Source organism: Neomonachus schauinslandi, chromosome 14, assembly GCF_002201575.2.
Source record: "Neomonachus schauinslandi chromosome 14, ASM220157v2, whole genome shotgun sequence".
Lineage (NCBI taxonomy): Eukaryota > Metazoa > Chordata > Mammalia > Carnivora > Phocidae > Neomonachus > Neomonachus schauinslandi.
Genome location: NC_058416.1, coordinates 71,791,813 through 71,816,554, shown reverse-complemented (window position 1 = coordinate 71,816,554; position 24,742 = coordinate 71,791,813). Strand labels below are relative to the sequence as shown.

The following is a 24,742-nucleotide window of genomic DNA, read 5'->3' as shown; positions in this document are numbered from 1 at the left end:
TCTCCCGTTTCCGTGGACTGGTAGTGTCCCCATGCCGAGGGGCAGCTTGGCCCAGTGGGCAGAAAGATGGGAGTGCAGACCGGGCTTTAGCTCCTGCTAGCCACGCCCACCTCCGCACCTCACTCACGTCATCTGTAAAATGGGTCCACAGAAGTAGCTGCTTCACAGGGCTGTGAGGATGCCATGGGTGGCTCAGGGAAGGTGCTGACTCATGCTGGGCTCTCAAGGAGTCCAAATGCCGTCCTTGAGACAGGCCTGTCCTCCCCTACTGGACCCCGGGGAGCTCTGGAATCAAGGGTTCAGGATACAGACCCCAGCCCCATCCCTGCCTGTTACCAACTGGGAGACTCAGCATATCACCACGCCCCCCCCCCGGGCCTCGGTTTCCCCATCTGTAAAGGGGGGCATCTCCTGGGATGCTGACAGGGTTAAAGCAGTGAATGTGGCCAAGCCTGCCCACCAGCCCCATCCAAATGGATGGCAAATGGAGCCAGGTCCCCAGCACAGAGGACAGGTGCTCAGTACCATAAATCCAACCTGACATTCTCCTAAGGGCTGCTGCTGGGATGGTCCCTGGCCCACCCCTCGCCCCCTCCACCAGCCCCGCCCCCACGCCTAAAACCCTAGAACATGGAGTCCCGGTGACATAGTCCCCTGACGCTAGTGAAGAAAGTCTGGAAGCACCCAAGCCCCCCAGGCCGGGGCTGGGCTCCAAAGGGTTAAGCTCAGCTCTGATTTCTCCCAAATGGCAAAGACAGAAGCCGAGACTGCCCGGCCCTGCTCCCTGCTGCCTGAAGCCTGACCCCTGACATTTCCACTCCCAGCCGCACTTGCATTTAAAAAAGGGAAGGAAGAAAATTTAACCATCCACACAGACAAACAGGTTGGGGAGAAGTGGGGGGGAAGGGAGTGGCAAGGAAAGAGGGGGGCTGCAGATTTCCTTTTGTAGAGTCCACTTCACCCCCTCTCAAAAAAAAATTTTTTTTTTAAAGAAAGACCTAGAAGGGAGGCAGAAGGGGGGAACAGGAGAATAAAAAGGTGGCAGACAAATTCTCCGGAATCACCGGGCACCACTAAATTTTCTGATTAATTAACCCTGAAAGGGGCCTCTCTCCCAGCCCTTCCTGGGGGAGGTTCTGGCTGGCAGAGCCCCGGATCGAGCAGGCAGCCTCTTTGGGGGGGATTCACTCAGAGGTCCCGGCAGGGGTGGGGGGGTGCGCAATCCCCTCTTGAGACCTCGCTGTAGTTAAAGCCGAAGATGATAAGGAATTTATCAAACGAGATTTACACAGGGAAACCCTAATTAAGAGGTTAGTCTCCAGTTTAATTGCCTTCAAACCTAGGCAGGCAGGCCCAGACAGATGGATTTTCAGTCTGACCTCATTAAAAAATAATCATAACCAAATAGAATACAGAGCAGAATCCGAGGTCCACAACGTGGCTAACAAGTGGGGGGAGCGGTGGGGGGGGGGGGGGGGGAAGGGGCCCGGCCCCGGCCGGGCCCCAAACCCCCCCCCCCCCCCCCCCCCCCCCCCCCCCCCCGGGGCTGGCCTCAGACCCCTGAGCCAGCCGGCCCTTCCCTCACCCTCTCTCTCCTCTCTCGAAATCTGGGCGATTCTGGACTCCTTGCTCCTTGAGGTCTTTTCTCTCCTCCGGCTTCTGCTCCCCTTGAAGCTGGCATTCTGGAATATAAATTGGAAGCATGCGTGCCGCCCCCCCACCCCAGGCGGACGCCACATACCAGACAAAACGACTGCAGGCCTGGTCATCTGGGGTTAAGAATGGTTTTTGTTTTTGGCAGGGAATGTGGAGGAGCCCAAAGGAACTGGCCGGAACATTGTTCCAGGAATGAAAGGGAGAAGGGGGGAGAGGAGGGGTGGGGGAGACAGAGCGAACACCTGGGGAACCACAGCTGGGGTTATTTTTCTGTCCCCCAGGGACTGGCATGCAAAGACTCTTTGTACCAGTCCTTAAAACGCAAGGGGGACATGGACGGACCCCACTCTGGGCAGAGAGGATTGACCTTCCTGCCCACCCTCTTCTCTGCCCCACTTCTGTTGGCTGAAACCATAAATGAATGTTCGAGGCAGACATCTCCAGCAAACCGCCCCACGGATTTGGGGAGAAACACGAGCAACAAGAAAAGTCCCGCGGGGTATGCATCTGTGCTGTCCCCAGTCGGTGGCCCAGGCCGATGACAAAGTAACAGGTAACAGAAACTGGGGCCTCCTGCCAGCCAGGCATTGTGTTTAACAGCCCGCGGAGAGCCCGTCACTGTTCTAAATACTCTTTATGTTCTTTCTTAGCACCCTTGCCATGATTTTTAGAGAAGTTTCCTAACATTAGCAAGGGACTGATTTTCTAAACCCTACGCTGATAGGGAGTCTGAGAAGTGGGTATGCGGGACCAGGGTATTGAAAGCTCTTAAGGGGGTCCCGAAAAATGCCCGATTTTTACCTCAGATCCATGTGCTCACGGACTTATGTTCTAAAACACCGTCTGGGCAGTTCCTGCCAACCGCTGTGGGCACCGTCTCTACCCTCCACAGCACTTCAGACCACCCTCCCAAACTCTGCAGGCCAATTTCTCACTGCAAGCTGGGGACTGAGTGACCCCGTAAGGTGGCCCCCACTCCCCACTTCTTCCTGCGGGGTGGGAGGGGGAAGGGACCTGTATTTATGTCAGGGTTTAGTGACCTCTGTGATGAGCCGGATGCTGGGTAAGTACATTATTTCCTGTAATCCTCACTAAGACCCTGTTTAACCCAAAAAACAGATGAGGAAACGGAGGCGCAGGACAGCAAAGGGCTCAGTCCATGGGGAGGCGGCGCTGTTAAGAGTGCAGGCCCAGACTTCCTGTGCCATCCTCCTCCCCGAGGTCTGGGGCGTAAACACTAGCTCCAGTGGCCTCTCGAGGCACCCTCTGACGACCCAGTCGGGTCAGGCGGGGCCCTGGCATCTGGAACAAGCCTCGGCTGGGACAGAGGCTGTGTCCTGGGCCACTAGGGCTCAGGCAAGCAGGACCCATGGGAAGGAGGGGCTGGTGAGGACCGGTGTTGGGGATGGAGACAGGAGGCAGGCCAGTGGGCTGGGGATGAGGAATTCTAATGCTAACGTCCGGGGGCCCCTCCCTTCCCTCCTCACCCCAGCCCCTCTGGAGGGAAAGTCCCATCAGCCCTCCTAGGTCTCAGGACTGTTGGGGTGGCGCTCAGCCCCCAGCCCTGGGACCAGGCAGGGATGGACCCTTGCCTCTGGCAAAGCCCCTTCCTGCAGTCATTCAATCCCGGGGCACCTTCTGGCTGCCAAGCCCATGCCAGGTGCTGCAAATGGCTGCCACTTTGTCTTCACTGTGGTCTCGACTCCTATGGCAGAGCTGCCCAGCCCTCCTGGCCAGCAGGCCCACCCCAGACCTTCTCTCCTTCCACTGGCCAGTTTCCTGTGGAACATTCACGCAACTGTCCATTATACCCATGCCTCCTGCATAATCCCCGCCCCCCAACAGGCATAGCGTCTGTTTGGTTCACAGCTACGCTTCCAGCCTGGTGCAGGGCACAGAAAAAGTAGGCGACAGCTACACGGGGAGATGCTCCCTCCCTATGGGGGTCTTAGAAGAGACCAGAATGGACCCATTTGACGGACAGGCAGACTGAGGCTCAGCAAAGTTGCATGGCCTAGTCACACCAGGTCACCTCCCTGCCCCCAGGCCCGGGGCCCTGACCGCTGCGCCTTCACCGGTGAGGAACACGGATGGTAAAGATCTCAATAGCCAATGGTGTGGCTGACATTTGCTAGAAGGGGGCGAGACCAGGAGTCGGTTTTCATTTCGAGCATCTGTTGGTGAGAAATCCGCTTCCAGTCTCGCCCTTAGCTCCTTAGCGGTCCTGAGCAGGGGCTCCCAAGTCAGAAAGGCCCAGGCATGAATGTGTGCTCTGCCCCCGCTCCCAGCCAGCTGACCCTGGGCAGGTAGATTTGCCTCTCTGAGCCTCAGCTTTCTCATCTGTAACATGGGGCTTGGCATGACCAGCACCCGATGCCTGTAGCCTGTAACAATTGCTCTGCAGCTCAGACAGTCAGGGAGGAAAGCAAAAGAAAAGCTCCCAGAAGGTGGACGCCAGGCCCGGGTCACCCAGAGGCTCAGCCCTCTGCACCTCCTTGGGCTGGCCCCAGCAGGGCCTGTTGCCTTCCTGTCCCGGTGACCTCTGTCAGGCGTGGAGAACAATGCCTGGGAAAAGAAGGAAACAGAGTCTCCCTGGGCCGGGACATAAATCGTGGCCTGCCCAGATCAGGGAACGGACGGACGTCCCCCACGCCCCCCACCTATGGCAGGCTGAGCCCTCCCCTTGGGTTCTGAGTGCCTTATTCCTGGGAAGGGGGGTACGACCCTGCCCTCACTAGTGGCCCCGATGCTGCCAAACTAGGGGAAGAGTTTCTGCCTCCTCAGAAGGGGCCTGGCATGAAGAAAGAAAAGGGAAACCAACATCTTCTCAGAGACTGGGCTCAGATGCAACCGCTGTTAACTGCGCATCTGCTATGGGCCCTCAGATGCCATCCCTCCTGTGCTCAACACCCTCCCCAGCTCCCCGTCACACTTGGAATAAAATCCACGCTCCTGACTTGATCATGACAAGCCCTCAGTGGTCCAGCCCCTGCCTGCCTGGACCATCTCTCCCTCCTCACCAGCCCCTCCCTGCTCCTGGCAGATGCCAGCTCAATCCCACCTCGGGGACCCTGCACTTGCTGTGCCCCCACCTGAAAGCCCATTCCTGCAGACCTTGACTCAGCTGGCTCCAGGCGGGGTGTAGACTGTTCACTGTTGAGGGATTGTGCAAGCCGGCTGCAAGCCTGAAATCGGGCTATGGTGGGGAGAATTTACACCAGGGGAATCGGCAAATGCTACAAAACAGAAAGCGTCTTTCCTCCTCCCCCAGAGAGCCGGTTGTTGGGGCTAGCAGCACACCACTGGCTGGTCCCTTCTCATCATTCAAGTCTCTTGCTCATCTGTCTCCACCCCGCAGAGGCATCCCCGGTGGCCCAGTCGAGAAACTCCCGTGCAGGCCCCCTTCTCCTAAGGCTCTGTTGCCCGCCCTGCCTGCTCTGTGTCATTCTTCTTGTTTTGCTGCTTGTCTGTGGGTCTGTCCACTCTCCTAGAATATAAACTCTGGGCCGGCAGGGGCTTCTGTCCCCCTGGTTCCTCACCACTGGTGTTTTTGACCTTCTGGGCTTGGGAATTCTTTGTTGGGGAGGACTGGGGCAGGGATGGGCCTGGGTATTGTGGGATATTTCCCAGCAGCCTTGGCCTCTGCCCACTAAACGCCAGGAGTGACTTCCCTCTCCACAGCTGTGTCAACCAGAAACATCTCCAGACATCGCCAAGTGCCCGGCCGGTGAGGGTGGGCGAGGGGGGGTGGTTCATATCATCCCCAGATGAGGACTACGGCCAGGCTCCTGAGGGAGGTGTGTTATTCTCCCCCAGGGTGTAGCAGAAGACACTGAGGCTGGGGAAGGCGCCGTGATTTGGCCAATGTGGGAAGAGAGAAAGACTCCCTTCCAGTTGATTCCAAAGCCCTACCCTGCTGCTCACTGCCCCCAGGGCACAGGGCTCATCGACCCCCATGGCAACCAGCCTAGAGGGGACCAAGGGATCTCCCCCGTGTTACAGGTGAGGAAACAGAGGCTCAGAGAGGTGAACCACCAGCCCAAGGTCACACAGCACACCAGTATCAGAGCTGGGATTCGAACCCAGGCCCGGGCAGTTAGCCCCTCCCACCCTCACCGTGGCAGGGATGTTTCCTCCCTCTAGAACGTGCTCACTCGCACTCTCGCTGTTCAGCCTCAGCCTGCCAGGTTCCCGAGTCCTCACCTGAGGTGCCAGACACAGGGGTTTAATATTTTATTGCCAGCTCTCAAATTGTTTATGGCTGGCGCAGGCTCCTGGCAAAGTGCTCAGAGGCGGGGGACCGGCTCATCTCATGAATTCCTTCAATGAGAAGGCTGACCATTACTCACGCATATCAGGGAACTGTGCCTTCAGCGCACAGGGAGAGTTGTCAGGAGGAAGAAAAATATCACAGCGCTGCCACCCGGCCGCCAGCAAGCCGTGGCTGGCCGTGGCTGGCCGCGCCGGGCTGGGGCCGGCCCACCACGGTCCACTGGCGGGGGGCGGGGGGCGGGTCTGGCCACCCCACACAAGGAGAGGGTCAGACAGTGAGGCCGGAGGTGTTTGCAGCAGGAGCCCTGCCCTAGGACACTGTAACATCTACTGAGCAAGAGCCTGGCGCCCGGCCCCGGGCTAAGCGCCTGATGCACTTAGCCTCCCCTCCAGCCTGCACCACTGGATGGCAGAGGACAAGTCACACGGCCTCCCTTGCTGGGACAAACAACAGCAGCAACACCATCCTGCACATCCAAGGGTCACGCATGTGAAACATCTGGCATACAGCAGGTGGTCAATAAAAGCTGGGCAGGCACAGCGCTTCCTTGGTGAGAGGCAGTCTTCTGAGTACTTGCCCCTGGATGTATGAACTCCCTGAATCCTCCCAGCTCCGTGAGGTAGGAACGATGATCGTCCCCTTTCACCGATGAGGAAAAGGAGGCACAGAGAGGTTAAGCAGCCAACCCAAGGGCACACAGCCAGGAAATGGGAGCTGCTGGAGTTCGAACCCAGCGTGTTTGGCTCCTGAGCCAATGCTCTTAAGCACATCGTTATAATCACCCCGTTTAGTCCTGTTTAGCTACAATCGTCCCATTCAGTCCTCACCATACTTCTAGGAGGGGAAGCACTATTTTTTTTTCCCTTTTTTTCAATGTTATGAGGAAACCAAACTAAGAGCACTGAAGTCGCTATAAGGTCACAGAGCTTAGAAGAGTCGGAGGACCAGGCCTGAACCCGAGACCACCTGTCGGGCAGGATCCAGAGCCACTGGGGCTTCCCCAAGGTCAGGAACAGTCTCCTAAACATCAGGAATGGGTATCAGGGTGCTTTCTACAGGAGGCCTGGAGACTTCCGGTTTAAGAAGTCCCCGGCCCCGGTCCACACAAGGCTTAGCCAGGCAAAATCAGATCCTGACTCGCAGGTGAGGAGGTCAAGAGGTAGTAAAGGAAGGTCGAGGCCAAGGGTCCGCTACCGTCCAATCCTTGTTCTGCAGCCATGCTGTGTGACCGTGGCCCAGTTGCTTGCCCTCTCTGCGCCTTGGATATCTCAGCGGGGCACGGCTGTGGAGAAGGGGCACGAAACCGGGAGAAGTTCTTTCCCAGGCTAGAATGTTACCTAAACTGTCACCTCCGCGCTAGTTCGATAGCGAAAGCTAAGCTACAAGCACGTACTTCAGGACATTGACCTAGAGCAACACCGCAGCTCTGACTTGGGTCCCGTCTGCACATCGAAGTTGCCAACACAAGTCTACACAGTATCTCCACAGATGCACACCCGGGGAGGGCCGGAAAACCTGGGTCAGCAGACACCAGCCCATGGCAGCCAGAGGAATAAGCTCTCAAAGACTTTCCACAACGATGCTGCCGCAAGCTTCTGCTGGAAGGCACGAAGCAGGCCTTCCAAGAAGTTCCCAATTTCCACTCCTCCCAAAATGGCCACAGAGGCCCCGGCAGAGAGCTGGCCCACAGAACCACTCCTCGGTGGGTGCGCAGGGGCTAAAAGCATCCTCTTTCATAGCTGCCCCATAACGGGGAGCAGGGAGCGGGCACCTGGGCATCAGGGAGCGGGCACGTGGATATCAGAGAGAGAGGATGGTGGGAAACTGCCTGCGGAGGGGAGGGCAGATGAGGGGGTGAGGGGTGCCGAGCACAAACAGCTCTAATTTCAAGACCAGTTTCTGTACCTGTGGAAACCACCAAACAACCCCCAAGCCCACCCCAGGAAGAAGAAAGGAAAAAAAAAATGTGAGCAAACCCAGCCCCTTTCCCTAGGACAGACTCACCATTTCCATCCAACCTCTGTACAATCTAACTTCAAAAAAATCCTGGACGCAGGGTGGGGAGGAAAGGGGCCTGCCGAAAACTGGGACACCCATTTTTTTGCAGGCTTAAAAACAGATCAATTTTACTCTAAAGTTTAAAATGAAACATACCCCTGTTTGGGAAAAGAATTTCATTAGGAGGAAAATATAATATAAAAATACCCATTTAGAAAGAATGTGCTATTAATTCTTAGCACTCTATGCAGAAGGGAAAATTGCGTTTTTATCTAAATGGTTTTTCTGCATAAGCCATTTACAATATTCTTTGCCTCTCTATAATAGGCCCTGCTACCATTAGTACTGGGACGACCAGGCTGAGGGCTGAAATCACCCTCAAACACATTTAATACATAACCCCTGAAAATCTATTCCAACAGGGACCTCAGCAAACAGGCCCGGCATTCCTTTTTTAAGGAAGAAATAAATATTGCTGAGGGAGATGCGGGGGGAGGTTGGGAGTGGGGTACTGGTCGGGGAGAAGGGGGACAAGATGGTTTAAGTTAAAAGCAAATGCTCTGGGTCTCTTTAGCCAGCTGTGAAATTGCAACTGATTTTTGGTTGCACGACTGCAACCATTTGCCTGCCTGTGTGTGTGCAGATAGATGTGTGTGCTGGTATCACACACACACGCACACACACATACTCTCACGGGTTTCCATCAGACAAGCAAACAAGGAAAGGATGAAATTCAGGATATGAAAACAAACTATTTTTAAACGCTAAAGCAAACACACCAAGATAGTAATACTGCTATTTTCCCATTAAACTAAGTTTCTCTCAATTTGAAAAGCGAGAGTAATCTAAACAATACTTCCAAACAAACTGCATGGAGTCTGGGGGTTGTGGCCTCCTCCGTTCCTAACAACGGGCGGGGGGGGGGGGGGAGTGAAAAACCTTCCGTAGAGAAGCAAAAACACAGCAGGGACGGAGCCAGCCTGCTTCGCCACATTCTGCCACGTCCCACCAAACGTGTCCTCCTCCACAACACCATGCCTGGATGCTCAGGCGTCTCCAACTTCAAAATGCAATACTTTTTCTTTTTTCCAGTTAAAAAAAAGTCTTCTAGTTCTTTCTCTCTTGGATTCCCAAAATAGCTACTTACTTAATACCAAATGTCGGGGAGCTAAATTAATTCATTAAAGAGATGCAGGGACTGTGATGGGCACAGAGCTGTGGGGGGGAAGGGGGGCGCGGGCAGGGAGGTGGCTGGGATTTTGCTGCCAGGAGCCAGAACGCCTCAGGCCGCTCTCTTCCGGCATTGCTGGGCCCATGAATTCTTCCTTTCAAACCAGGAGTCCAGAAATGTCATAATTATAGCCGATAGAGGTAACAGGTGTGCACCCCCTCTGTCTTCCCACCTCCCCCGCCACCGTCTTCCAGATGAGCTTCTGGAAGATTTAGTGGTCTAGCCTGGGGTGTCGTAATTACAGGAAACGACTCTAGTTTTAAGGGTTAGATAAAGACCCTCTCCAAATTTAAGGCCAGACACCAATGTCCATTAGACTTTAACGGGCCCACATAAAAAAAGAAATTGTATCCTCATCTCTCCAAATGCCCCTTTCCTCAGTGACTCAGGTTCATTTCAAGCTGGCTCGGCGCCGAAAATACTCTGTCCTGCCCTCGCTCCGCAAAGGCAAGGCCTCCATGGAAACTAATGTGCGTGGAATGAAGCAAATGGGGGGCTGGGGGGGTGTTCGGGAAATCATTCTCTCGAAAACCGTGATGGCCAACACCCGTCTTTAAAAAGAAAAAAAAGCCGATCATAATGGAAGTGGAATTTTAACCCATCATCTGGACGCAGAGAGACAGGAAGGCTGTGGGGAGCCCAGGGAGGAAGAGGGGGGTACCCGGAGACGCCGGGGCCGAAGAGCCCGCACCATCAAAATGACATAAGCTCCCCTTTTTGAGACTCCGTGTTCGGAGAGGCCAAAGCTGCGGGCTGTTTGGCTCTGTTTTCCCTTGTCCCAGCTCTCAAGACATACGCATACTTTTTCTTCCTTCTTTGGAAGTCAAGCCATGCGTTTCTCTAGAAGTTCCGCGCGCGCACATCGCAGCACTACCGTTTGTCCGGCAGCGGCATGGAGGGTGCTCCAAAAAGGTTTACAATTCTTAAGTCTTCTCCATGTCAGTGCTCAGCTCCCAGTCAATTAAGAAGTATGCTCGAAAACTTTCCAGGGACCAAGGTACCAGGAGGAAACCCACGTTCTTTGGCTGTCTCCAAGGCTCTGGGAGGCTGGGTTTGCTGGACAATTGGGCTTTTTCTCCCTCCTTCCCGACACAAGTGATGGCTGAAGGGGCCACTCGCCTCTCTTCCTGTCCTGGGGAGGTGGTGGGAACTGCAAGTGGGGGTCTTTATTCCACCTCAGGGGAGCTGGGCCCCTTAGCGTTCATGTTCAGCCTCACGGGCCCGCACGCATGCGCCCGCGCGCAGACGCACACACCCCCAACAATTATAATCCCAGCAAAATGCTTCTCACACTGAGCACAAAATAAATGCTTATTAACTAAACTGACCCCAAATAGTGAAATGTACAAGTAAATTAATCATGCCTCTCCCGGAGGCCTAACAGGATTACCAATTCGGCAAAAATTGACCACACTGAGATCAATAAGCTTCTACTTAAAACTGAAAGGAGCCAAAACTTTGTATGAGCTTCTTTTGGGGGGGGAAGAAACCCATTTATTTTTTCATTTCTTATGAAGACTTCTCAGGCCTGTGTGTGTGTGTGTGTGTGCTCGCGCTCATGTGCGTGTGCATGCACGAGCAGAAACCGGCAAAAGGCATCCAAAGCTTTATGCCCAGACAATTTAGAAACAGTCACGGCATAAGGATCGTGAAATTGCTCTTGTTTAAAAAAGCCAAATTTTGGGCCACAGCCTCCCTTCCCTCAAATACTAAACAACCACCAAAAGTTACATTGCAGGGGATGAAAATGGTCAATTTGTTTTGAGCCCATTAGGCCTCCCTACAAAAGCACTCCAGGCTGCTGATGGCTAGACCGGGGGTCTCCCGAAGAGGAAGAGAAAGGAGACCCGAACGTCTGCAGCTCCTTTCCACACTTGGCTTATCTCGAGTCAGGGAAATCTTCCTGTTGCTGAATTCATCACTTAATTTCGTTCCGTTTTTGCCTACCATTCAGAAAAAGGAAAAAAATATACATTGTGTAGGAGGGCGCTGCTTGCGTTTCAAAGTGGTGGGACCTGCCTGCAAGGTCTGTGAAAGGCAAGATTATCCCCAGAGTGGCTGGGTGTTGGGAGGGAAGCCTCAGTGGTCACCTTATGGGGTCACCAGGGGAAAGGTCACTCCTTTCTCCCACCCCCATCACCCCTCTTTAATGGAAAGGTCTGGGCTCATCTGCGAAACTTGGTACATCTGCAACAGGCCACATGGGGCCAACTCCTCTGCAGGAGAAGGTGGCCACAGGCACATTACAAGGCCTTGACCCACCCAGGGCCCATCTGGGTCTTCAGCCCCCCCCACCCCCCACACCCCGTGCGTCTGCCTCGGCCACTATCTAAACAAAATTGGGCTCTGATTGTTAACAGATGCACCATTCGGTCCTCAGTCCCATGCTGGGTCTTCCACATCTACATTCTCCCCCAAAAATCTGCGGTCATGGGGAAGCTCAAACCATAACTTTGCGTGCTTTTGCGATGGCCGACGACAGCCCCCAAGCAATTCGCTCACCCCCAGCCTCGCCCAGGAAGTGTGATATAAATGACTTCCACATTTAGAAATTATCTGCCACTCCTGAAACCCCAAGTATTGGCAAATAACATTCTGATTCATATGGACATACTTCTTCCCTGCTCCACCCACCCCTCTACTACCCCTTCCCTCGGCCCCCAGAAAATAAACCGCACCCCAATCTCAGTCTTCCCAACGAGGGGTGTTTTTCTCTCTGCCTTCCAGCTCACAGGAAAAGAGCAGAATATACACGTCAGGCCTCGGGCCCTAACATTCGCAAGGACTTTTCAAACAGCCCACGCCGCCAGGGTAGAGCCCGCTTACTTCTCAGTGAGTTCCCAACCAACCCCTCACTTTCTCTGGAAGGCTGAGCTTTGGAGATTTCAAAGCAGGCTATGTTTTCTTCGGACTCCCCACCCCCTCTCTGATCATAAGATGGTCCCTCAGAACTATTTTATTCCTGGTGGTCATTGCCAATCATTCGACAATACATGTGTTCCAAGATCCAAGGGCATTTGAAAACACTGCTTCACGGTAACTGAAAAAGGGTCCTATCTTTTTGACATCCCACCCTGCCCTGGATGACTGGATGAACAGGGAGCAGGGTATTTGTGTGTGTGTGTGTGTGTGTGCATGCGTGCACACACATCCATGCGCGTGCAAGTGTGTATGGAGAGGTTCACACATTAACTGTCACCTCCCGTTCCAAGAGCTCCCAAATACAACCAGAACGCTACACTGGGGCCCTCAACTCTGGGGCAGATGGGTTCCCCCAGGCACGCCACGTAAAGCCAGCTGATCAGAAGGGCCCAAGACCGGGGTTTGCTCCAGTGACATCAGACCCGAGCTTTCAGATCAAATTAAATCTTGGTGCCCAAACACTTTTTAAATCATTATCAGCAACGAGAAAGAAAGCCTAGTTTGATATCCTCAGAATCGAACGCATCTAGGAGCCACTTTGTTCTCCCAAGATAGGCTGCTGGAAGAGGGAAATGGGGAACATGGGGGCGGCCAAGTGCCCTCAGCACCAAAGTTAGTCCGCGCTTCCTCCAAAGGCATGACAATCGCTGTCTACTGCTGAGTAACCGTGGAGATTAGTTTTTGAGACATGCCGAATAAAAGCAAGACCTGTTTCCCTCTGGGGGGGGGGGTTGGGGGGTTCTTCAAAGCCCTCGACTTTCCAAAGACGTCCACAGCCATGGGCCCCAAATACGGCTTTGCCCAAGGGTCTCCCCGTTTCCCTAAAGCACTGTCCAGCACATTTCCTTTGCCCAAACCAAACACTGGCACAGATAAGTCAGCCTGCAGCCCAGAAAACCAGGGACCACTGGAGGGATCGGAATCCCAGGGACAAACAGTTCACGAGGAGCCCAAGATCTTCTACAGAGAGGTGGAAGGTGGGAAGGAAGACAGAAGCTTTGGGTCATATGGTGGATCCTAGCAGCAATTAGGGAAGTGGGACAGGCAGAGTTTGCTGGACCCCTGAGCTTTAAAGATCGGAACACTCAGGGCACCTGGGTGGCTCAGTCATTAAGCGTCTGCCTTTGGCTCAAGTCATGATCCCAGGGTCCTGGGATCGAGCCCCGCATCAGGCTCCCCGCTCAGCGGGAGGCCTGCTTCTCCCTCTCCCACTCCCCCTGCTTGTGTTCCCTCTCTCGCTGTCTCTCTCTCTGTCAAATAAATAAATAAAATCTTTAAAAATAATAATAATAAAGATCGGAACACTAAAAACCTGCTTTCCTACAAGGTGAGTTTGTGTTAGGATGTTTGCTGAGGGTTTTCCCCTTTATTGGACAAATCTATTCCGTGTCAGATGTTCCCTCTGGGACGTGCAGAGAGAGCCAACTGGTTATTGTGAATGCACTCAGACCTCCAAACTGTTCAATTCAATTCCTTTATGTTTAAAGGGGCATTTTGATCCATACGATGATGTGCAAATCGTAGAAGGATACGCACATGATCGCTATAAAGTTCTCTCTCTGATCCAGCTTTGCAAGAAAAGAGTTTTTTCAGCCAGGAGGGAGAACGAGAATTTGGGATGATGCCGTAGCTATGACGGACCCCCACACACACTCAGTAGGTACCGGCGGGGGTGGGGGGGCAGTCCAACGTGGTCTCATCGGGCCAGAGCTCAAAGCTATCAAGAACCCCCAAACAACCCCTCGGATTTCAAGGCGCAAGGAAACCTGTGGCAAGTTTCTCCCCTGCCTCATCTCCGGGGTCCTTCCTGGGCAAACATCATGTTGGAGCAGACCCTTCCTTTGCATCCTAAACCTTGGAGGCCGCTGATTAAAATGCAGGCCAGCAAACAAAGCGGGCCTCGGCGTCCTATCAGAATTACACCCCGTGAGAATGCTGTCCCTCAAACAGCCCTCCCCACTCAAGTCAATGTCACTGCACTCTGCCTTTCCATCCTGGTCACAGAGTAAGTTTGGAATTGTTGTGCCCTGATACACACGCTGTGACACGGAGGCCACCTTCTCCCTCATACTCGTGCCTCTTGTCAAGTCATTGCAAGGCATCAGAAAATGCTCAGGGCCCCCTCCTCGCTGGGCTACCCATCGGGCAAAAGGTGCCAGGGTCCCAGAACCATCATCTCTTCCTTCGGGTCCCCTTCACAGTTTCTCAGGGCCCCGCGTGGCGCTGAGTTGGGGACTGTCAGCTGAGCTGTTGTGCATCAGGACACAGAGGGTCCCCGAAGGCAAGGCTGTGACTAATTCGAAAGCCCGGTGTCGGCTCCTCCATGTTGGTACCAAAAGATTACAATGAAGGAGAGGAATTTCCATAAATGAGAAGCAGTGTCCGCTTCCCACAACTGGGAGGGGGAGGGGAGGGAGAGGAGGAGGGGGAGGGAGGCGGTGGGCACTGATTCAAAGATTCCTCTCCTGGCTGGAGAGTGGTGTCAGCTGAACTCAGCCAGCGAGACACCTCCACGCACGCTCACGCACAAAACCCAGCAAGGGGCGATGTGCGTCTGCTACCAAAATACTCCAGATCAAAGTCACCCACAGCCCAGGAGGCCCGGGAGGCCGAGATTTCATAATTAGGATCTTCAAAATCCTCCGTCTATTTTTAGGACTTGCGCTCATTCAGTCCTTTACAGAATCAGAACCTGTCAGCTAACACCATTAAGACTGAAGGTTTAGCTCCTTTCCCCACTTGCCTTGGGAAAGCAGATTAAGGGTAAAGTGGAGGAGTGGCTGGATGATTTGATGGAAATACACTTGGCCATGCATATGTATATGTGCTTGTGCTGGGGTGGGGCATGCGGAAGGTGGGGGGGGCTCCTTCACACACACTGAATCGCAAAGGGGCCCTGCTTTCCTCTGGTGGGCTACATACAGGCAGACCCAGGGCCAACACCCACCTTGGCCGCACTCTTTCAAGTTGGGCCCCCAGACCACATCCTTTGGCTTCCGTGGGTTCGAGAAGGTGAGGGAGCTTGAAAAATTTCCACCAAATGTCTCTCTTCTCAATCACGCACTCATGTATATACCAACATCTCCGCCACCAGCAATCAAAACCCACACTCAAATCTGTCCACCCAAGTTGGGCCTAAAAATAGACATGGTCCTAAAACAAACACATCGCTCAGCAAGTCAAAATCCCGACTTGAGTCAAAATGATGAAGCTGGTTATTCCAGACCCTCCAGGCCGAATATTTGGGTGGAATAAAAAGGGGGGACAGAGAGGGAAGGACATAAGGTACACCCACTGGGTTATGGGGAGAGGGGAGGACAGACCCAGGTCCCCTCTGACATCAGAAGGTTTGGGGTTTTATGCTGCAATTTGCTGGGAGGCCTGGTTGCCCCTGCACCCTTCCTGGACATTCAATCCCGTGACATAAAAGCTATAGCTTTTTATTCTCTAAAATTAACCAGAGGTAAATAACAGTATTCCTTACCAGGAGTATTTATCTCCTAAGTGCCTTTGGCAAAGCAGATCACTCCCTGTGCAAAGAACGTGACCCTACGTGATTGTCCCTCAAGTGGAGAGAAAGGTGATTTTGCTCTATCCTCCAGTGCGGAGTGAATTCAGGAGATCCTGTGAAATCCCAAGGATCCACTCAAGTTTGTCCCGCCAGAGTGGGAAGAATTTCCTTCCTCCAATTTCACCTGGTCCTCCCGGACTGTTTATTAAAGATGTATATTTTATATCAGTAGAGAGTATCAGGTAACTTCTTGGCAAGGGCAGGATCTATTTTTCAGGACCTATTAAGATTCTTTGTGGAAATTTAAATACCTCTGTCAGGCAAACAAAATCATATCAGGAACCATAGAATTTCATTGCTAGAAAGAGATATTAGATTAACCAGCCCTCACTCCCTTCCTAGAAACCTCAATAAAACAGAAGTACATTTCAAAAGCCCCTTACTTCCGGTCTGAAGGGCCTCACAAGAAATGTAAATGAATTTATATTAAAGAAAGCCATCCTTGAGGAAAGCCCTTCCATCTACGAAAATTGTATATATTTATATATTTACATATATACATACACATAGGAAAGAATATAGGTCTACATGATATATCAGAAGGCAGTGGCTTCTTTAAAATCAAAACAGCCAGAAAAATCCAGCGGTGGAAGCCATTAACAAGTTCAACACCGATAAGCTTCAAACCCTTAAAAATCCGTGTCCTTTATTAATATTTAGCAGAAATGTATAATTGCAGATGTGCGCTAGGCTGGGGTTTTATGCCGGGAGGCGGGCAAAGGAGACAGGTTTATTACAGCCATGAAATATTAAACAAGCACCAACGAACAGTAATAGTACGTCCCGTCCCGGACTAGTCAGGGAGCAAGCAGGCTGGGACGTCAGCTGCACAAAGGGGGCTCCTATCTGTTTACATTACCCCTGATTAACACCTGTGAAGTTTTGGGTTACAATCTTCCGGAGGCACCAAAGTCACATGAAGGCATGCAGCCCTCGCTGGGTGATTCTGCAGGGAAATGGAAAGGCAAGGCTCCTTGCCCTCCCAAAACAAGTCTGAGTGAGCCGAAAAAATTCTCTCCATGCCGTGGGGAGTGAGGGAAACTACTCAGGAAAGCAGCCCTGGGGCCTCCCTCCTCCCCCAAGCCTGCCCCCACGTCAAAGGAAACTCAGTGTCCAAATCCTGCCTGCCCACTATTTCTCAGCACTGCTTACTGAGTTCTGACCGGCACACTCGGAGAGGCATGAAATTCCAAAAATTTCTCCCGCATCACTGTAAAAATATCATACTTCCAAAAAGGGCAGGATTGCATGCACGCCGTACACGGAGCCCTCTCCTATTTCAATGTGTGTGAAGGAACGTTTCTAGACCGCTCCGGATTTCAGGACCGGGAGCAAGCCACGGAATGGAAGTTTGGCAAGGGTCAACTTATTACAGAACACAGTTAATTCAAATTTTGAAAATCGTCAGGGGCACGAGGGGGGGGGAACGTACTTTTTCAGACTTAATACCCTCTTATCTACAATGCCCCATTTTTTCTCCTTCTCTGTCAGTTTTGGAATTTCTCCACGGCCACACACCTATTACCAGAATAGGTGGACGGTTTTGCCAACTCCTCTCAAATTCATGTCATCCTCACTGATCTAATGGATGTCTGAATAGAGCCAAACTCAAGCTGGTTTTTCTTCCCCCCCGCCCCCACAACCTCACCCTTCCCTGCCCCTACCCCCAACTTTGTGCAAACAGAACCTCAAGATGAGATGAGGAGTTTCATTATATAAAAGTTGTTGGGTGGGTTAAGAAGTCAGGAGAAGCCTAATTTGGAGAAGACCCGGTTACCTGGTTTAAAAAAAAAAAAAAAAAATCAATCATCACACGTGATTCTGGCCTGGCCTTTGCCAGAACTACAACTTGCCATTTGAGTTCCCTCCCCTCGAAAGGACATCTAAACCCCATAAGACAATCTGGGCACGTCCCACTGACTACATGGCTTGTGCGGGTCTGAAGACTGATCAGTTCTCACCAATCCGAGCACAGATCATTTTGTTAAATACCGACTCGTACTTTGTCATCGGAGCGAAGAATTTCAGAAACGGTGTTAATATTTAATCACATTAGTACTGGCGTGTTTTACGGCGTGACAAAATAAAATATCATTACAAAAACGGGCTTTGCCTGAAAGGGGGTGGGAGAGAAGGTGCTGGCTGGGGGCTGGGACCTCCAGAAGGTATGTTTGAAGCTGCTGGACACCCCGATTCGTGGCCGACAGGCCCACGGGCATGTGTTTAAGGACAAGCAGATCGTTGTACTTTAAAATTTTTTTTTGCCTCTATTTTGAAGTGGCACACTTCGCTGATTTTCAGCCAGGGGACTGGGGGGCTGTTGAAGGCTCTGCGTACCTATTTATACAACATGTGCAGATGGAACTGCAGGGTGTTATCATAATGAAAAGTTTAATCATCCTAATTTACTACCAGTAAGGGAGCAGGAATCGGATGCAGATACCTTATAAAGCCTTAACTAGCAGCCCCAAGGCTGCAGAAGCTGTGAGTGACCTCAATTCGGGGCTTTATCTAGGAAACTGTCCTTCCCACATCACAGAGTGGAAAACAAAGGAGGTCAAGTGGGTGTCCCTGTGATGCTGCTAAGGAGGCCAGCCCTGCAGCCTGTCCCCGTCCCCGAAGGAAGCCCCTGTCCCCCCCTCCTCCTCTCTGTGCAAGGGAAGGCTGCCTTTAGCTTACAGGGGGAATCAACCCTCAAGTGACTAGCATCTGTTTCCAAAAAAATATTTTCGCTCTTCTGACTGTGATAATGAAACAAACAAAACAAAACGTATCTTCAATGACATCTCTTCATTCATAGCCTGCATCTTTTTTTTTTTTCTGGAAAGGAAGATTGGGGGACCTGTGACACCTTTAAAAAAATCTTAAAACCACTCAATTCCTCTCTACCTAATCTACGAAGGCCCTTCAGAAGACTCGCAGGCTGAGGGCTACTGGTTTTTCTTTATTAATTCTCAAAATCAGGGGTTTTTAAAAAACTTTTCTCACCCTATTTTGGCCAATATGTTCTTAATTACTGGGATGGGGGAGGGGAGGAGGGGGAGGGGCAGCCAGGCCAAGGCAGGTAGAAGTGACAGGGGCTGGGATTTGTGCTAACCAGCTATCGATCGGGGTAGGATCGAGACGTTGTGTACAAGAAAATAAAAGAGACTAGGGATGGGAGGGGGGGCCGGGAGCCGAGCAAGCAGGATGCTGTGTCCAAGTCCATTTTAAAAAGGATGGGGGGGGTGTGGTAAAAACCAGGGAGAAGAAGCAGAGGGTCCCAAACTAACCAATTTATGGCCTTGCCTGGGAGAAGCCTGGAGAATGCTGATGCTGGCCGCAGCATCTGCCGTGCATGCTAAACAGCAGGCTTCAAATGAGAGCAGCGTCCCGGGCTGGGCAGTAGGCGAACAAAGAGAAAAGCAGGGAGGCCGCATTCATGAATTAGAAAAACCTAAGCGGGAACGCTACCCAGGACGGCAGCGGTGAAAGCCCCGAGTTCTGAGCCACCCAACTCCGGGGCCTCCCTTCCCCTCCCCCCTCCTCCTTCCTCCTCCTCCAGCCCATTCTCCTAAAAGCTACCCGCACCTTAAAGCCAGAGGCAGGAGGCCCAGGCCCACGAAGACAGAGGAGAAGAACTCTAAGAGAGAGCAAGAATCAGGGGACATCTATTTTTTTTAGACAGGGTTCAATCAGCAGCCGCTGGTTCCCTGGTAATATTCAGCCCCCGTGAAACCTAGGGAAGGCCATCTAGGGTTTAAAAGAAAAAGGTAGGAATTGGTGGGGGGGTGGGGGTGGAGAGGCATGATGTTACCTAATTTTAAGAAGCAATTTTCTGTGAAAAAAGAAAGGCCCCCGTTAAAATGAAACGGTTATCTACTGCAGTCCAGTCCTCTTTCGGTTCAAAACAAAACTGTTACTACTTTAACTGCAATGGAGGTCCCTTTGCTAACCCCCCACCCCACCCACCTTAAAGGCCTCCAGGCCTGGTGGGGAGGGAGTGCTTAGAATGCAAACAAGAGCTGGGACCAGACATCTGTCACCAAAGCCAGGCGAGATATTGACAAACGCGGTCCTTTGTGTCTTAAGAACATATATCCATATCCCTATACACAAATGATGCCCTGGCTGAGTGGTCCGGTCTCTGCCAAGCAGACCCCACCCCAGCCCCAGCACCCCCCACCCAAATGTCAAGGAGATGCCACCGGGAAAAGCCTGCCTGCCTCCTACAACCAGACAGGTCTCCAGGTTTCCAGTGAAACCCTAATAGCTAAGAAGAGACAAAACAGCTATTCATTAGAAACAACTGTCAAATTAGGCGTTGCCTCTGAGTGCTGCTGCTGTCACCAGGGCCTGGTAACTTTTTTTTTCTCTCTAAAGATGCTGGCACATGGAAGGGAACTCATCCTGGAGGTTGGCTGACTAGGAAAAGGTGGGAAGGTTATTAACACAACTTCCCAGGTGTCCTGCCAGGAAAGGGGGGAGGGGGGTGCAGGCACACCACTCCTACAAAGTGGAACCAACCTGAGTGTTAAGGGTGAGGAGGGGTCTTGGTGTGAAAGGAAAGGGGCCTGCCCTGTCCTCTGAGCACGCGGCAACCCAGCTAAAACTTGGTGAAGGGACTCTGAAATAATCCCCACAGGGCTACCATCTAAGTTCCTACCTCGGTGAGGAACTACAATCCACCTGGCAGCACCTGGGGGTGGGGGGTGGAAGTGGGAGATGGGCCCACAGAGCCCTTGCTGTAACCAAAGGGAGGGTATCCAGCTCTGAGCTGGGCATTAAGAGGGCCTGCGCCCTCCTAACCCCAAGGGATTGTCCCCTCCCATGGAGGACTCCAGGCTAGGCTAAGGCCTGCAGTGGGGATGGGGACGGGTCTGGGGGAGATGAGAAGGGAACAAGCGCATATACCTTCTTTGCTGTTGGGGTTCTGGGCTTTGGCCTTCTCCCAAGGTGCCAGCGTCTTGTCGTCGTCCGCGCCGTCCACCAAGGCCTTGTCGGCGGGCATGTACCAGGTGGCGCTGTGCTCCGCCATCAGCGAGTCCAGGTCGATGGTGCTCATGGCGCTCTTGACGGCCTCGGAGCAGCAGCTGCCCAGCTCGCTGTCGCCATTCTGCGTGCCCGAGGACCCAACGGCACACTCACCCTTCTTGCCACCCTTGAGCCCCAGGGGCTGGTCCTCAGAGATGCTGAACTGCTGCCTCTGCAGCTGGATCTGCGCCTGGAGGATCTCCAGGGGGTGGATCTCATCCGGGGGTGGTGCCCCGCTGCTGCTCGTTGGGGTCCGGACCTGCTCCAGGCCCGGGGTGCCAGGGTGGCCCGTGCCCCCGCCGCTGTAGCTATCAGGGGTGGAGGTAGAGGTAGACATGATGCCCAGGCCAAGCGGGGGCGGGGGCGCCTTAGGTCCGTGTTCCCCAGCGCCCACCCCACGCGGAGGGAGTTTGGGCGAGCCTGTCACCAGGGGGCTCCTACTCGCTTTGGCCAGGGCTGGGGGGTTGTCGGAGCTGGATGACACCTCGTCCTCGTTGGCGTAGCTGGTGCTCACCTCGTCCGAGGCAAACTCGCCCACGTGTGGGGAACTACCGTCCGACTTGGCCCCGCCGTCCAGGGAAGCCATGAGGTCCGGCTGGTCCCCCAGGAGCAACTCGGCCCCTTTCCCCCACGACGGCGACGTGAGCGCTTTGTCGTGGGGCGTAGGAGCCCCGCGAGCCTCGCTGGTGGAGTTTGCCCCGACGGCTGCGCCGGGCGCCTGCTGCTGCCCGGGGCTCACCCCAGGCGCGCCCCCGCTGTCTGGCGCTGCCGAGTATTTGTCGAAGAAGGTCCCGGGGCTCACGTGACCACTGTCCCTTTTTCTTCGACCGCGTCCCCGACCTCCGCCCCCGGGGACCGGCTTGCCGTCGTTCCCGGACGTTGACTCCAGGGTGTAGTTTGGGGAGAGGCTGGTGCCATCCCCCTGGGCGGGCGCGTTGGGCGGCCCTGAGGCTTTGGAGCCGCTGTTACTAGTCCCCGACGGGCCTGCAGGCCCTGGGGCCCCAGGGGCAGTCCCTCCGGGGAAGTAATCCGAGCCCGGGTTGCCGGCCACAGCCGCGCCGTCGGTCTCGTTCTGGCTCAGTTTCCTCTTGCCCTCGGGCGGGTTCTTCTTGTTGAAGGTCACGTTGAGGTTGGGGGCCCCGAGGCTGGCGATCATGTTCTGGCAGGCAGTGGAGAGTGCAGCCAGGCAGCTCTGGCCGAACAGGTTGTCCTTGGAGCTGGGCTTGTTGAAGGAGCCCAGCGACAGCGCGCCCAGCTTACTGGCCGAGGCGCGCTGGCTGGGCTGGAAATCAGGCTGCGGCGGATAGGCGCCCCCGCCGCCGCCGCCGCCGCCGCCGCCGCCTCCCGTGCTGCCGCCGCCCCCGCCCGCGCTCGGGGGCGAGTTCACGCCTGGGCCGCTGTGCGGCGTGGCCTGCCGGTTCGCCGCGCTGAACGGGAAGCCGGGCTGGCCCCCGAGGGCCGGTGCCGTGAAATCCGGCGGCGGGGGCCGGCGCTCGGAGGGAGCGCTGGGCAGCCCCACCCCAGACCCGGGCGACTGCAGTTGGCCCAGACCCGCCAGGCTGCCCCCGAACTGCAGGCCGGGGGAGGGCAGCGCGGGCACGTGGCCCTCTCCGGGCATCCTCAGCGACTCCTGCAGAGGGCCACGGAACAGCACGCCCGAGCCCCCGGGGGGAGGGGGCGGCGCCAGGCCCGGGTCGTGCGGGCCGCAGTCAGCCGGCAGGCCTGAGCCGCCCATCCTGCGGGGCAGCAGGTCCCCCGGCGGCGGGTGCGGCCCTGGGAACCACGCGCTCTCCTGCGCCAAGTGAGGCGCCGGCTGCTCGAAGGTGCCCAGGCGCCCCGCGCCCGCGCTTTCGCGCTCAAAGTTCGGCTGGGCCAAGCCGCCCACCGAGCCGCTGTGTACCAGGCCGCCCTGGCCCACGTCCCCGGGGTGGCCTAGCTGGGCAAGGTTGGGCTGGCGCAGCCGCTGCTGCTGATTCCGCGACGCCATCTGCTTAATCATGAGGGCCGCGTTTTGGCGCTGCTGCTGCTGGGGCTGCTGGTGTTGCTGCTGCGGCTGCAGGGACTGGTGGTCCGGGGCCGGATGCTGCAGGGCTGGCCCTGAGGGGAAGCTGTCGGGCACGGGCGGCGTGAACTCGCCGGGCAGGCCCGAATAGGCGGAGGGCGAGAGGTGGTTGTCCAGCGCGCCGTTGTGCATGCTGCCGTTCCACGAAGCGCAGCGGTCCACTCCCGCGCTGCCCGGGAAGTCAAAGCGCGGCCTCTTGGCCACGTTCATGTAGGGGGGCGCGTCGAAATGCTGCAGCCGCTGGTTGGGCGCCTGCTGCGGAGGGGGGTGCTGCATGTTGAACACGGGCTCCGAATACGGGTGCATGCTCCGGTTCTCCAGCCGGTGGATGGGGTACTCGAACTGGGCGTGCTGGCTGGGCAGCAGGGGGCCCCCGTCCTGCAGGCCGCCGCTGGGCGTGCCCGCCTCGCCCTGCTGCGGCCGCGGGAGCGCAGGCGGGCACGAATTTTGTCGGACCAGAAGCCCGGGCGGCGGCGGCGGCGGCGGCGGCGGCGGCGGCTGCGGCTGGGGCTGGGGCTGCTGCGGCGGCTGCGGGGGCTGCTGCGGAGGGGGCGGCGGGGCCTGCTGGGGAGGCTGCATTAGCGGGTGCCTGGAGCCTACTGCCGGCTCCAGCCCCACCGGCATCTTGCGGGCCCCGCCGAACCTCTCGAAGAACACGCCGTGCGGCTGCGGCTGCGGCTGAGGCTGCGGTTGCTGCGGCGGCGGCGGTGGCGGCTGCTGGGCGTGCATTTTGGACAAGCCCACCATGCCTGCAGCTCTGGGCATGGCCGATGCACCGGGGAACGAGCCCCCGGGAACCTGGCGCCCCGCCGCATAATGAGGCAGCTGCCCCTCGGAATCGGAGGGCGAAAACATGTCGAAATGTCCCGAGGGCGCCTCGCCAGGGTAATTGTATTCCAGCGAGTCGACGGCCCCTTGGTTGGCCACCCTGCGGGGCTCCAGACTGTGGGAATCGGAGCCGCTGGAGGCGGGCAGGCCGTGAAAGGAGGCGGCTCGGTTAGGGCTCTGGTCCAGCGGCAAGCACGGGGCAGGCACCGCATGACCCGAGGCGCCCGAACTGTGGAAGTCCGAGAGGTTCCCGGGTCGCTGCGGGCCGAAGCTCTCCGGCCCCTGGCTCTCCGCCATGTGGTCATAACCCTCCGCGAAGGGCGGCTGGCTGCCCAGGCCGCCGGCGCCGCCGCCGTAGCCAAGTAGGCGACCCCCGTGCAGGCATGAGGCCCCGGGGTCCGGGCCGCCGAAGTTGCCCCCAAAGTGGGGGTGATGTTGGTGGGGGTGGTGGCCTCCCGGGTGGCCGTGGTGCGGCTGCTGGCCTCCAAAGAATCCGTGCACCGGCTGCGCCTGCAGCCCCCCCGCGTGCAACTCCGAGTGGCCACGCGCGTGGAAGCCGTAAGGCTCCATGTTCATGCTCAAGATCGGGGGCTCGCCCAGCGCGCTCATGGCAGGGTCCACCGGGCCAGGGGGTCCCCCCGCGTGGAAAGCCGGGGCCTTAAAGTGGGCATTCATGCTTAGTCCGGCCTCGTTAAAGTTCCTCTCGCCCTGGCCAGCGTTCCTGCTGTTGATCTGGGGCTCGAATTGGTCCAGCCCAAACATACTTGGCAGGGGGCGGGGGGATCAATAGGGCATGACAGCCTGCTCTCCGCGGCGCGCCTCCGGCCAGCTAAACGTTCCGGCCCCGGGTTGGGCGCTCCGGGACGCTCAGCACCGCGGGGGCGCAGTGCGCACCGCCACCTCGCCTGGCGTGTGGAGGCTGGGGGCTATCAGCTCCTCTCCCGAAGCTCTGGCTCTGCCGGACCCGGGCCTCTCACATCTTGCGGTGCCGCGGGGCCTCCAGGAGCCGTGTTGGGGGGCCCATGCTCCGGCGGTTGGCACAGCCGCGGGTGGGTTTGAGCGGAGGGGTCGGAGCTGCGGGCGAGTGGAGACAAAAAGTTAAGTGGGGGGAAGGAGGCGGGAAGGAGGAAGGGAGAGCAGAGCGATCACCTTCTTAAGTCCGATCGGGTCGGGTGGGAAGCCCCAGGA

The 24,742-nt window shown here is 55.6% G+C and overlaps 1 protein-coding gene across 1 annotated transcript in view; it reads right to left on the bottom strand.

Annotated features, from left to right (window-relative positions):
- MN1 (MN1 proto-oncogene, transcriptional regulator) overlaps positions 1-24,355 on the bottom strand; it is a 43,466-nt gene extending 19,111 nt beyond the window's left edge. Inside the window, exon 1 of the mRNA XM_021703537.1 lies at positions 20,545-24,355. Within this exon, the coding sequence (XP_021559212.1) occupies positions 20,545-24,316 (3,772 nt within the window). The 5' untranslated portion in view covers positions 24,317-24,355. The remainder of the gene's footprint in view (positions 1-20,544) is intronic.
- Positions 24,356-24,742: the final 387 nt, after the last annotated feature.